Here is a 15,161-nt window from a genome sequence, read left to right as displayed (position 1 = left end):
TTTTTTACAAATCTTTTATTAACCTACTCCTATACATTATTAGATAGGCCACTAGAGGGCGCACTCGTTGTTAGGTTGGGTCCCGGCTACGTCACTTGGCAACTTGGCAACAACAAATAAGAACAATTCCTGTGCAGTGCATTTCTTTTAGAGATATAACATAATTAAAATACATTTTTTGGGGTGATTTATCTGAAGGGTCAAGAAGGCGTTTCTACCTGAGATAGGTGATTACCTACAGACGGCGAAAGCACCATCTGGAAAAATCCTTTAAATGCAGGACAACGACTTCAAATGTAAATAATTAATTTACACACCGACTAGAAATATGATTTTACTAATGAAATAATAATAATTTGAACCAACATTATGACCCCAAGAGGGACAGACGGTAGAAACATGTACGGATAGATTATAAACGGTTTAAATAAATTAATACCAATACACTTGTAGTGTATGTGCACCTTATAGCCACAAGATGGCAGACAAAGATAAGGGGATACAGAGCCGTGTGCAAAGAGACATGGCCAACTGAACAACAGGCGCCATTAATGCTACCAAAGATGTGTGCGGCTGCGCCCGGATGCCTGCAATTACTGTCGTTTGATGTTAGTTTTTTGATTAAATAAAGCCAAATAATACGTATATGTATAGTTTTAAACATAAACTTACAACAAAACATGCTTTTATTTTGTGAAAATAGAATTTTGCGGCCGTATTTAAAGCACTCTGCTGCTACATTCCTGCAGTGTTTAGTGACCAGCAGGCACACTATAAGACGCACACAACGAGGCAATAAACGTAATATACACAGAATGACCAAAAAAACCTTACTACCCATATTTTGCCAAAGTCTTCATTAGCTTTTGACCAACAATTACGGCGAAATCGTGACTTTTGTGTGGAGTGTGTCAACTGCCTCCAATGTATTTGTAAACACTGTCTGTATCACTCCATCCATTTTCTACCGCTTGTCCCTTTCGGGGTCGCAGGGGGTGCTGGAGCCTATCTCAGCTGCACATGGGCAGAAGGCGGTGTACACCATGGACAAGTCGCCACCTCATCGCAGGGCCAACACAGATGGACAGACAACATTCACACACTGGGGTTAATTTAGTGTTGCCAATCAACCTATCCCCAGGTGCAGTACTATGGAATGCCCTCCCGGTAACAATTAGAGATGCTACCTCAGTAGAAGCATTTAAGTCCCATCTTAAAACTCATTTGTATACTCTAGCCTTTAAATAGACCCCCTGTTAGACCAGTTGATCTGCCGTTTCTTTTCTTTTCTCCTCTGCTCCCCTTTTCCTTGAGGGGGGGGCACAGGTCCGGTGGCCATGGATGAAGTGCCTGCTGTCCAGAGTCAGGACCCGGGGTGGACCGCTTGCCTGTGCATCGGCTGGGAACATCTCTACGCTGCTGACCCGTCTCCGCTCGGGATGGTGTCCTGCTGGCCCCACTATGGACTGGACTCTTACTATTATGTTGGATCCACTATGGACTGGACTCTCACAATATTATGTCAGACCCACTCGACATCCATTGCTTTCGGTCTCCCCTAGAGGGGGGGGGGGGGGGGGGGGTTACCCACATATGCGGTCCTCTCCAAGGTTTCTCATAGTCATTCACATCGACGTCCCACTGGGGTGAGTTTTCCTTGCCCGTATGTGGGCTTTGTACCGAGGATGTCGTTGTGGCTTGTGCAGCCCTTTGAGACACTTGTGATTTAGGGCTATATAAATAAAGATTGATTGATTGATTGATGTCTTTGGAGGTGGGAGGAAGCCGGAGTATCACTCATTATGTATTTTTCTAACTGATCTTTCTTTTTTGTAACATGTTAAGTGATTAAGTGTACTTTTGTACTTATTTCCGCACAATATCACACTGCCGAGCAGTAGAGAATATGGAGTGATTTCTGGTCCAGAACAGATTTTGCTTGATATATTATTGACATAGGTCCACATAAAAAACATTTTTTTAATGAGATTTGCAGTTCATTTTTCATCTATTATTACACCCAAAATGTGGTTTCTTTCACTCTTTCAATGTCCGTCTATTTATATTTGTGTTTGACTTTCTCTTCTGCTGCTACCGAATTGCATTAAATTGAGTTTTATTGAGTTTCAAAGAGTCTGTTTTTGTCAAACCGTCTTTTTAATTGATCAATTTCTTCTGTTATTATTTTTATTAGCATCTGTGTGTTCTATCCTGAACAAAACGCAAACGTTGTGTCGAGTGTTTGCCTCACACGAGACGCTGTAGTGTGTGACTCTGCAGTGTTGTTCGCGGACCTTCACTTCACATACTTGTCTTCTTTCCGGGTTGTGGGGAAAGCGATGTAAAAGCTTTCCACACAATTCTCATGGGTGCACAACGCGGCATTTTTACACGTCGAAAAACTAACGAGGAAACGCCGCAGACACATAGCATTAGCTCAAAGTTGGTAGCAGTCATGGCGCCCTGTAGTCACGTGACTGACTTTTGACCAATCATTGAGGAGATCGCCTGAAACCGAGTTGGCCATACTCTCTTTATACACAACTCTGAGGGGATAAAAATGACTGATACTGTATGATACTATGGTGCCGAATGCAAAAGTTCAGTCACACTTTTCTAGCGTATTCTCACATTCAGCTCACTTTACTCACATTTTACACACTTTTCTCACATTTCGCTAATTTTCATCACATTTAAGTTTAATTAAATTTTGACTCTAAATATCACGACTAAATGGTAAATATAAATGTTAAATACATATCCATCCATCCATCCATCCATTTTCTACCGCTTATTCCCTTCGGGGTCGCGGGGGGCGCTGGAGCCTATCTCAGCTACAATCGGGCGGAAGGCGGTGTACACCCTGGACAAGTCGCCACCTCATCACAGGGCCAACACAGATAGACAGACAACATTCACACTCACATTCACACACTAGGGCCAATTTAGTGTTGCCAATCAACCTATCCCCAGGTGCATGTCTTTGGAGGTGGGAGGAAGCCGGAGTACCCGGAGGGAACCCACGCAGTCACGGGGAGAACATGCAAACTCCACACAGAAAGATCGGGATTGAACTCACGACTACTCAGGACCTTCGTATTGTGAGGCAGACGCACTAACCCTTCTTCCACCGTGCTGCCCTGTTAAATACATATCTAAAAGCTAAATCTAAATCTAATTGTTATATCTAAACCCAAATGCTGAATCTAAATGTAAATGTTAAATCTAAATCTAGAATCTAAACCTAAATGTTAAATCTAAACCTAGATGTTGAATTTAAAGTTAAGTTAAAGTACCAATGATTGTCACACACACACTGGGTGTGGTGAAATATGTCCTCTGCATTTGACCCATCCCCTTATTCACCCCCTGGGAGGTGAGGGGAGCAGTGGGCAGCAGCGGTGGCCACTCCCGGGAATAATTTTTGGTGATTTAACCCCCAATTCCAACCCTTGATGCTGAGTGCCAAGCAGGGAGGTAATGGGTCCCATTTTTATAGTCTTTGGTATGACTCGGCCGGTGTTTGAACTCACAACCTACCGATCTCAGGGCGGACGCTCTAACCCAGTGGTTCTTAACCTGGGTTCGATCGAACCCTAGGGGTTCGGTGAGTCGAGCTCAGGGGTTCGGCGGAGGTCAAAACACACCCGACTCATCGTGTAAATAAAAACTTCTCCCTGTCGGCGTATTACGGATACGGCAACAGCAGAAGTCAGACTGATTTGCAGGTGTGTAATTTGTTGTGAGTTTATGCACTGTGTTGGTTTTGTTCTTTGAACAAGGTGATGTTCATGCACGGTTCATTTTGTGCACAAGTAAAAAAACATGGTAACACTTTAGTATGGGGAACATATTCACCATTAATTAGTTGCTTATTAACATGCAAATTAGTAACATATTGTCTCTTAACTAGTCATTAAGTACTTATTAATGCCTTATTCGGCATGGCCTTATTATAAACCTAACCCTCTAACCCTGACCCTAACCAAATAACTCTAAATTAAGTCTTTTTTACTTAGAATATGTTCCCCATACTAAAGTGTTACCAAAAACATAACTTTGTTTTCAATTTGAAAAAAAAAAAAAAACATTTTATTTTTCACCTAAGAAGGGTTCGGTGAATGCGCATATGAAACTGGTGGGGTTTGGTACCTCCAACAAGGTTAAGAACCACTGCTCTAACCACTAGGCCATCTAAATCTAAATGTTAAATTTAAACCTAAACGTTAATTCGAAATGTTAATCTAAATATGAGCATTTAATGTTCAATCTTAACCTAAATGTTAAATCTATATATACATGTTAAATCTAAATCTTAAAGGTAAATCTAAATCTCAGATCTAAATCCAAGCATTAAATGTAAAAATAAATGTTAAATCCAAATCTCAAATCTAAATCTTAAATGTAAATCTACATCTTGAATCTAAATCTAAATGTGAGCACAAAATCTATCGCCAAATGTAAAGATGAATATTCATAGATTGTCAATATTTCACCAATCCAAGGCCTCTCAGCCACATCTCTGCCTCTCAGTGTACGACACTCTTACATCTTTCTTAGTGCAGAAGATGGAAACAGGACAGAAGCTTTTAAAATGATGATCATGTGTTTACCATTCAGCTCACAATTAGGACATATATTCCTTAGAACAGATCCAAAGTGAGCATGTCAACTGACTGCCACAGCAACAAAACAAGATCATGATCGCATTGTTTACAGCAAAGTAATGTTCATATGTGACACAATCATGAAGTAACAGCGCAGCGAAATGATGAAAAACACATATAAAGAGAAATAGGTGTATTAATGCACACTGCCTGTGTAAAAATCAACTCCATTCATTGTCAAACGCATAAGAGAAGCGATCAGGTGTTTGAGCGTCTTGTCTTTATGCAACACACCATGCTCGCTCACTCACTCGTTTGGAGCTAACATTTTAAAAACATCAACTTAATTGGCATTAATTTGTCATTGATCACCTGTCATGATTTCTTCTGTAGGAGTGTCGTGCACTAAAAGTCAGCGATGTGGGCGCGGCTTTGCAGCTGAGAGGTCTCAGATTGGTGGGATAATGACATTCTATAAAAAAAATAATTTTTACATTTGGCGAGAGATTTAGAGCTCACATTTAGATTTAGATTTAAAATTTAGATCTAGATTTGAGATTTAAATTTAGATTTAGATTTAACATTTAGCGCTCACATTTAGATGTAAGATGTACATTTAAGATATAGATTTAGATTAAGATTTAACATTTAGGTTTAGATTTAACACTTAGCACTGACATTCATATTTAAGATTTATATTTATATTTAACATTTAGGTTTAGATCCATCCTTCCATCTTCTACCGCTTGTCCCTTTAAGTTATACATTTAGATTTTACATTTAGGTTAAGATTACAAATTTAGCGCTCACATTTAGGATATACATTTAAGATTTAGATTTAGATTTAACATTTAGGTGTAGATATAGCACTCAGATTTGAGATTTAGATTTAACATTCAGGTTTCCATTTCACATTTAGATTAAACATTTAGGGTTTAGATTTAAGATTTGGTGCTTACATTCATATTTAGGATTTAGATTTAATTTAGAGTCAACATTTCGGTTTAGATTTAAGATATACATTTATATTCCACATTTAGGTTAAGAATGAACATTTAGCGCTCACATTTAGATTTAAGATATAGATTTAAGATTTAGATTTAACCTTTAGGTGTAGATTTACCATTCAGATGTGAGATTTAACATGTATATTTAGATTTAACATTTAGGTTGGGATATAAACAAAAACATTTTTTTTGACATTTAGGGCAGATAATAGATGTATGATGTATGTGAATATGATGTAATGGATAGGAATGTCTGATGCTGGATGTCAATAAAAAAAAAAAGAATACGTAATATTTCATAAAAAATAATACATTTGTCAAGAAGCACACTTGACCAAACTTTTTTTTAAATCATGTACCGCCTTAAAAATATTCATATTTAATTTCCAAACATCACTTACTACAGCTAACCGTCACGGTTGAGATTTGAGTATGTAGTATGCATGAGTTCAACTGTAATATTTAAATCAAAAAGAAAGTTTTAATTTGAATCTTTGCAACAATTTTAAATGTTTCTATTTTATTTTCATTAAAAAAAATCTTACCACTAATACCACTAGATGGAGCCGGTGTACCAGCTATGGTATCCATACCACATTTTGAGAATCAGTGCTTAGTATTACACATATTTCAAATAAACACAACCAAACCAAAATGTATGAATATTGACAGATGGATGCACAGGTTAATTATGTACGTCCTGCCTTAATTGTTCTGCATATGCTAAATGTTGCTGGCATAGGTACAAAGACACTTTATTCCTAGTAAACAAAACACAATTTTCAGACTAATTATTTGAAATGAGATGCCCTGTTGATCTCTCACTGCAAACTAAAGTGGCTCGTGTTGATGCTCATTCTTTTTTTCGACTTTGTGCACATAGTAAGACATGGTAACACAAAGCCCAGGGCGTAATGCAGGGGTGTTCAAAGTGCGGCCCGGCGGCCCGCAGCACATTTTAAAAATGCAACGACCAAAAAAATATATCCATCCATCCATTTTCTACCGCTTATTCCCTTTGGGGTCGCGGGGGGCGCTGGAGCCTATCTCAGCTACAATCGGGCGGAAGGCGGGGTACACCCTGGACAAGTCGCCACCTCATCGCAGGGCCAACACAGATAGACAGACAACATTCACACTCACATCCACACACTAGGGCCAATTTAGTGTTGCCAATCAACTTATCCCCAGGTGCATGTCTTTGGAAGTGGGAGGAAGCCGGAGTACCCGGAGGGAACCCACGCAGTCACGGGGAGAACATGCAAACTCCACACAGAAAGATCCCGAGCCCGGGATTGAACCCATGACTACTCAGGACCTTCGTATTGTGAGGCAGATGCACTAACCCCTCTGCCACCGTGAAGCCCCAAAAAATATATAAAAAATAAATAAAAGAGCAAACAGGTGTAATGAGAAAATGTTGCAGATTTGACTCTAATAGAATAAAGTAAACTGTAAAACAATTATATTTCAATTAAATTAATGTTGGTATGAATTATTGGCCTATTAAAGGCTCTGATTACTTCACATGAAATATTCCACTTTGAAATATTTTTTTGGGGAAAATATTACATATTGCCATATAAATAAAACAAGGTTTTCTTAGACAAAAAGGGCATAAAATATAAGAAAACAAAGAATTATGAAAACGTATAAATGACAGATAGATCTGAAGTTGATCTAGGGATTTAAGTGTTGAAAGTAAAAATAATATATATTGATGTATTATCTTGTTTTTTTTTAACACTTTTATGAGTGGGGCCTTTTAAAATGCTACTAAATACAAGAGCAAACAGGTGTAATGAAAGCATTTTGCAGATTTGACAATAATAAAATAAAGTAAACTGTAAAAAAATTTTTTTAAATTAAATTAATGTTGATATGAGTTATTGGCCTGTTAAAATATTCCACTTGGAATTAATGTTATCTTTTTTTTTTAACACTTTTATGAGTGGGGCCCTTTTGGATACCCAATACCTTTTATTTTCAAACTGTTAATGCTCAGAAAACAATAATGAACTAACAGCTATGTTGTTATGAATTGTTGACCTATTTACATCTAATATTCTAAACATTTTGGGGGCGGAGGCAAGGGGGAATTTTTCATAAAAAACATCTTTTTTTTTTTTTTTTACAAAAAAGGGCTTAAAAGACAATAATGTTTTTACTTTATAATATGTCAACGAATAGACCTGAAATTGCTTTATAGATATTTAGGTGTGGAAAGTAAAAAAATATGAATATAAACCTTTTTTTTTAACACTAATGACTGGGACCTTTAACACTCACCAAAATTGAGGGGAGTCCTCATGGTTACAATATATATTTTATTGTTTTTTAAAATTAAAAATATCAAAATGGCCCCCAAATGCTTTAATTTTTCATTATGCGGCCCTCAATGGAAAACGTTTGGACACCCCTGGCGTAATGTGTACTGTATGTAAGAGGCTGCCTAAAAGGGCAACAGGTGACAAATTACAGAGCCTTCTTGCTCACATCACTCCTTGTTCCTCCCTGCTTTTGTTCCACTTTGACACTGTTAAAAGGTCTTTTCACTGAGATTAAAGACAGGGGCGAGGAAACACAAGGCAGAGCATCGTGTGGGGGCCAAAGGATGTTTTCCTAAGGTGAGCCGACTTACAAGAAAGGGAGGCCTCAAAGGTGTGCAGCTGGCCGGGAAAAAAAAACCTTGTGTTCGTCACTTTTCTTACCTTTAGTGGCTGTTTCATCACTCATTGTCTGTCTTCTGTCTTTCTTGTCCTCTTAAGCAGTGCAGATGTCATCATCATGACAGATGCGGGAGGCCAAACAAGGTGGTGCTTCTGTGTGTGCGTGGAAAAACCCATGTTATATGGACTCACGTGTAGGGGAAATGACATGCAGCAAGAGGAGACGCCAAGCATGTTTACAGTGATCATAACAGTGTTTACTACAAACAATGAGTCAGTGGAATGAATCACGTCTTGTGATAAATAGTGGTTACCTGGCGTCAGTGTTGATATTAAAGATGGCGCGTTGACCGGCGTCGAACAAAGAGATGCCCTGCTGTTTTATACTAGGAAACAAAGGCGCCGGGGGTTATTAAAAAGCAGGGTGTCTCGAACAATGATGATCTAAGTTTTGCTAAAAGAGCAACAGGGCCGTGAGTCATGCACACGTACCCCACAACACCATGCAGAGACACGTGTCTTCCAGCAAACATCCACTGTGTACATGCTTAGTGTTGCTTTCATTAGCCAGCGTCAACTGACATATTTGACATCTTCAGTCAAGATTTCAACCGACCTACGATCTTTGATCCTGTTGCGAGCGCATGTGTTTTTTGTAGTGGTCACAAGGAAGAACTGATAAGGAGGGAGATGACGTCAAACTCTAAATGGAGGTCAGTGAGTTTCAGGGTTTATGTAAGGTCTTTTGCAGTAGGTGCTTAAAAACAGTGCTCTTGTCATGTATAGAAAATCTTTGACTGGCGTGTTTTTTTTATTGGTAGTTTCTTAAAAATATGATATATAAGACATTTGACTAGTCTTTTTGCAGTAGTTCCTTTAAAAAGCATCACACTCTTGTTGCATTGAATATCTTTTTTTTTTTGCAGTACATCAGCAAAAAACAGCAGAGCATTCCTGTCATATTGAGGATTTTTTGGTCAGGTTTTTTTGCAGTACTTTCTTCGCACTTCCTTTAAAAGAGCAGATTCCTGATTGGGCTTTTACCTGATATTAATTATTTTATTGAAGTCATTGGTATTTTACTTTGTATCCTATTAGTTATGCAATATTATATTTAGTTCTATTTATTTATTAACTGTATATTTAATAAAATTTTATATTTGTAATTTTTTTTTTTTTTTTTTTTACTCTATTAATCTTCATATGTCTTACTTGTGTTTTATTCTTTATCTCTACTCATGGTTCAAACTATTTTAAAAGTTAAAAGCTTAAGTACCAATGATTGTCACACACACACACACACACACGCACACACTAGGTGTGGTGAAATTAACCTCTGCATTTGACCCATCTCCTTGTTCAGCCCCTGGGAGGTGAAGGGAGCAGTGAGCAGCAGCGGTGGTGATTTGGTGATTTAACCCCCAATTCTAACCTTTGATGCTGAGTGCCAAGCAGGGAGGTAATGGGTCCCATTTTTATAGTCTTTGGTATGACTCGGCCGGGGTTTGAACTCACAACCTACCGATCTCAGGGCGGACACTCTAATCACAAGGCCACTGAGCAGGTTACAAGTTGTATTATTTTCATTTTCCAACGTTCCTCAGATGAGCCATCTGCCTCAGGGGTTATCGGCCGTGCTTGTGGGGGCTCTTTTGTGTCAGCGTCCTGGTGGCCTTGGTCTGATGACCTCCTGGTGCACATGTCTCCTCTGTACTCAGCCATGCAATCATTTGTTCATATAGTTGCATATGTGTGTGTGTGTGTTTGTGTTTGGTATCTGTGTCCGTGCGTACGTATGTGATAATGGGGGATATGGGTCACCGGGGTATGAAAAGCGCTCTATAAATAAAGTTTGATTTGAATTAATTTGTTATGTATTGTTGGGTCGCGAGCGCCCACTAGAGGGCCGCCAAAAATATCTGTGTCTCAGCTGGGGTCATATGGGCCACAGCGGTAGTTAGTTGTAATACACTTTTCCAACATTGTGGCAGTAATGACAATCTCAAACCAGAGTGTATTGCTTTTGTTCCGTCACGCGAGTTCTTCCCGGAAGTAAAAATCAGTGGCAGTCAACCAAGCCAAGATGGCTGTTGTGCAGCAAGCAGCACGCAAACTCTCTGAGTACACAAAGGGCCTAGATCTTCCTGCAAGAAGTAGACATGACCAAAAAATCTAACTATGCAGAGGAATATATCCCTATACTTTATCATTACAGAAAAAGATGTCTCGAGTGATATCAAGGATTAATCGTCGGTGGAGTTTTCAGACATATCGAACTATCTCATGCTCCAGACGTCATTCTACACGACAAAATAGATGCAAACTTGTAAAAACATGGAGGTCTACAACTTTTTTGTGTTTGGCTTGGTCAAGGAAATTGGTATCAAGACTTACCCGGATATATCATGCATCGTTTTTGCTCAGGGTAAGGTTGTAATTCATGATTTAACTTTGTGTCTACAGCCATTTTTGTTGCCTTGTTGTTGTTGCACGCACTCTTCAGCAGTATTTTTTTTCCTCATCTTTATTGCATATGTGCTGAAACCTAACTCTTGACTTGGTGCTTTTAAAAAAAAAACACCCGTAGCAAAAATGTGTTTGAAGAATTACAAATAATATCAAGATAATACTTAAATAGGAAATATTTAACATTAAAAGTATATCAAGCAAACCTTTAACGAAGTGATAACAGCAAACGTGTGCATTCTTCGACTCTGCTCCCTTGGACTGGAGTGAGGGCCATTTTTCCTCGTCATCATTTTGTTGTGTACGGCCGTGGAAGTAGACGACACCACCGCAGAACTGAATTCAACAGGTTTATTAAACCTTTTGATGAGTGTGTAGGGTGTGTATGCTACTTCAAGTGACTGGTGTAAGGCGATGTGCAGAATTAACAATGTAAATGTTACCAGGCTTTGTTGTCTGTGCGGGTTGGATGTATCTTTCGTGGAACCAAGGGGGCAAGGCGGTCCGTGGGAAGGCAAGCGGTCGGGGGCAGGAGAGAAGCAACGATGTCCGTGTCCAAGCAGGGGTCAAGGATCGGGGAAGGCAGTCAGGAAACCAGATGGAAGTCGAGATGTACAACTTGATCATGGAAGACGGGGAATAAACTGCGGAAGACACAAAGGACATCAACAAGGGAACAAGGAAGGCCACAGAGAAGGCGAGCAAGTACGGGGGAGGGAAGCCAGAGACGTGATGCTTACTGCGAGAGTGAAACTACGTTCCGGCAAAGGTTCCTAGTGTCCGCTGGTCTTTATGCTGTTCCCTCTCATTAATCCCAGGTGCGCTGATGAGCGATCGCCTGCAGCTTCGCTGCCGCGTGGGCGATCGAGCAGGGGCGTGTCTTGGCGTGCTGCCAAGGGAGGTGCTGGCAGACCCAGCTGCAGGAGAAAAGTGGGTTTGAGCCCGCGCCGTGACACGTTTACCTAAAATCTTGCACTCTTCCGCCCTCCTGGATTACCTCTCGATGAACTCTGAAGATGTGTTTATCATTTTCGCAATTTGAACGGCTTGTACAGCCGAAAACAACACAAGCATTGGGCATTTTTCTTCGAGAAAGGCTAAATTGCGTCTAGTACCCATAGTGAACAGACGCTGGCTTGACCACCAGGCATATTCAATTTAACGTGATGTCATGTAAATCCAAGAAATAGAGAGTGTATGGACAACTAAACAAGAGGCACCATGTTGGACACCAAGGACGTGTGCAGCTGTGCCCGGAAGCATTCAATTGCAGTCATTCTACCATTAGTTTTCCTGACAAAGTAAACCAAAACAATACGTTTCAGTATAGTTCTAAATATACTCCCGCTCATAAACTTACAATAAAACATGCTTTTATTTCATATTTGTATAATAATAATAATTTTGGGGCAATTTTGTGGCCATTTGTGATGCATTCCGCCGCTACATTCATGCAGTGTTTAGTGACCAGCGGCTCTCTGATACGCTCCCGCTGGCAAATGTACGTCAGAAAATACACAACAACCAAAAATGAACGTATTACCCTCATTTTGCCAAAATCTTCATTAGCGTTGGACCAACAATTATGGAGAAATACTTTTGCGTGAAGTATGTCAATTGTGGTGTCTGCCTCCAATGTAAGCCTGGAAAAAGTCCCTAAAGCTCTGGAAGACCTCATGTGTGGTTCCAATCCCTAAAACACCTCATCCCAAGGAGCCGAACTACTTCCCAAATCATGCAGACCATGGAACGGATAATGCTCAAGCACCTATGCGCACAGACAATGTCAGCAATGGACCCCTCGCAGTTTGCTTACTGTCAAGGCATCGGGGTGGATGATGCCAGTGAGAGTCATGTTCTTTGACTTCTCCAGTGCTTTCAACTTCATCCAGCTGGCACTGCTGCGGGTAAAACTGGAAGAGGCGGGAGTGGACCATCACCTGGCTGCATGGATCATTAACTACCTCATCGACAGGCGTGTTCTTCACGCATTTAGCCTACTGTTCTTCAGACGTGGTAGTTTGCAGCAGAGGGGCTCCCCAAGGGACGGTGCTCTCACCTTACCTGTTCACAATCTATACCTCAGACTTCTAGGCATGACTCCAACCACTGCCATCTGCAGAAGTTCTCAGACGACTCCGCAGTGGTATACCAAGAATACAGAGAAGTCATCTCAGGCTTTGTTGACCGGTGTACACGTAAATCACCTGAACTTGAACGTCAGTAAAACAAAATAGTGATTGACTTACGGCGGTCAGCTCAGATATCAGATATAGAAATAGTGGACTCATTTAAATACCTGGGTGTTCACCTCAACAATGAACTGGACTGGACGCGCAATTTTTAAACGCTGTGTGCCAGAAGGGTCAAAGTCGCCTACACCTCTTGAGGAGACTGAAGTCCTTCAGTCCTGCGCACCTTTTACGACACTATGGTGGCTTCTGCGTGTTCTATGCCGTCGTTTCCTGGGGTCAGAGACAGGAACAGACTTAATAAACTGATCAAGCGGACTGACTCCGTCCTAGGCTGCCCACGAGACAGCATTGAGGAGGTGGCTGACAGAAGTTGACATCCATAATGTCCAATCCCTCTCACCCTTTGCACGACACTGAAGAGGCCCTGAGTAGCTCCTTCAGTTACAGCCACAGTGCAAGAAGGAGCGCTATCGTAGGTCCTTCCTACCCACAGCCATAAGACTTACCACTGCACTTATGTGATTAGTGTCATTTGTTTTTCATTACGCTTTACTTCTGTTACTGTATGTAAAAACCTGCACAGCAACAACATAATTTCCCCATTCTGGGAAAAATGAAAGTCTATCCTTTCCTATCAGAAGCTGTATTTTTATTTGCACTTTAATTTTATTGAGATTTTAGTGAAGAAACATATTCGTTATTAATTGAGTTTAATTTTAGCACAGCATTATTGTACGCAAATGTATTTTTAGTCAGTTACATACGAGTCCCTTTTTATGCAGAACATTTGGTTAGTACTTAATTTTCTAATCAGCCTGACCTAAGCCTAAGGTTAAATAAATAATAATGTTTATGATTATCACATGGTTTCATATAATTTGATAAGGTTGTAAACTAAGTAGGTTGGATATAATTATTGAAAAAAAAAGATATAATTATTGAATCTGATTAAAATTAAGAGTAAGATTACTAATTAAGCCTGCTCAGTGGCCTAGTGGTTAGAGTGTCCGCCCTGAGATCGGTAGGTCGTGAGTTCAAACCCCTGGTCGAGTCATACCAAAGACTATAGAAATGGGACCCATTACCTCCCTGCTTGGCACTCAGCATCAAGGGTTGGAATTGGGGGTTAAATCACCAAAATGATTCCTGAGCGCGGCCACCACTGCTGCTCACTGCTCCTCTCACCTCCCAGGGGGTGGAACAAGGGGGATGGGTCAAATGCAGAGGGTAATTTAACTACACGTAGTGTGTGTGTGACTATAAGTGGTACTTTAACTTTATCTTTATACAACAATAAAGATCGCAGATTTGCAGTAGTTCTTTCGTAATAAGACGAACATGCTTGTTGTATAGAAGATTTTTGAGGAGCACATTTTGAAATACAAAACAGCAGAGTACTTTTTTTTTGCAGTAGGTCCTTGAAAAAACAGAGTACTCCTGTCATATCGAAGATCTTTGACCAGCGTTTTTTTCAGTAGGTCCTTGAAAAAGCATAGAACCCCTGTCATATCAAGGACCTTTGACTACCATTTTTGCAATAGTTCCTTCGAAAAAGCAGAATGCGCCTGTCATATCGAAGATCTTTGACCAGCGTTTTTTATATAGGTCCTTGAAAAAGCATAGAACTCCTGTCATATCGAGGATCTTTGACTACCGTTTTTGCAATAGTTCCTTCAAAAAGGCAGACCGCTCCTGTCAAATAGGGGATTTTGACTAGCTTATTTGCAGTAAGTCCTTGAAAAAGCAGAGCACTCCTTTCATATCAAGACTCCTTGACTAGCTTTTTTGCAGTAGTTTCTTCAAAAGAGCAGTATGCGCCTGTCGTATCCAGGATCTTTGACTAACTTTTTTGCAGTAGATTCTTGAAAAAGCAGCGCACTCCTGTTGTATGCACGCTCTCTGACATTATGCATAACAGGGGACCTTTAACATATACTGTAGACTGCGGTAACAGTTGAATAAGTATGCAAAAGAGGGATCATCCATTGTGGAGGTGACAAAAAAGTTGAATAAAAGCTGCTAAATCAACCGTGCTTTGATGTTTCGTGTCTTATCTCCACCCAGGTGAAATAATCAATCACATATTTGCATCTCATGTCAAAACACATTGACACATGCGAGCTTCTCTGCTGGATGGAACTTGTCGAGGAATCTGTGTATGATGTCACTCACAATGAAAGGAATTCATAGTGTTGGGAAGGTCACATAGCAGGTCTC

The 15,161-nt window shown here is 40.1% G+C and overlaps 1 protein-coding gene across 3 annotated transcripts in view; it reads right to left on the bottom strand.

The window, feature by feature from the left end:
* rab4b (RAB4B, member RAS oncogene family) overlaps positions 1-15,161 on the bottom strand; it is a 131,058-nt gene that overhangs the window by 20,539 nt on the left and 95,358 nt on the right. Inside the window, exons 6-10 of one of the 3 annotated variants that reach the window (XM_061972914.2) lie at positions 11,490-11,666; positions 11,193-11,393; positions 10,956-11,085; positions 8,598-8,669; positions 8,326-8,436 (exon numbers count right to left, since the gene is read on the bottom strand). In XM_061972914.2, coding sequence (XP_061828898.1) covers positions 8,326-8,350 — 25 coding nt within the window. In that variant the 5' untranslated portion in view covers positions 8,351-8,436; positions 8,598-8,669; positions 10,956-11,085; positions 11,193-11,393; positions 11,490-11,666. The remainder of the gene's footprint in view (positions 1-8,325; positions 8,437-8,597; positions 8,670-10,955; positions 11,086-11,192; positions 11,394-11,489; positions 11,667-15,161) is intronic. The other 2 variants (XM_061972913.2, XM_061972915.2) reach the window with 2 other exon arrangements.

Source organism: Nerophis lumbriciformis, linkage group LG17 (assembly GCF_033978685.3).
Source record: "Nerophis lumbriciformis linkage group LG17, RoL_Nlum_v2.1, whole genome shotgun sequence".
Classification (NCBI taxonomy): Eukaryota; Metazoa; Chordata; class Actinopteri; order Syngnathiformes; family Syngnathidae; genus Nerophis; species Nerophis lumbriciformis.
This window is presented reverse-complemented; position numbering and strand designations above follow the sequence as displayed.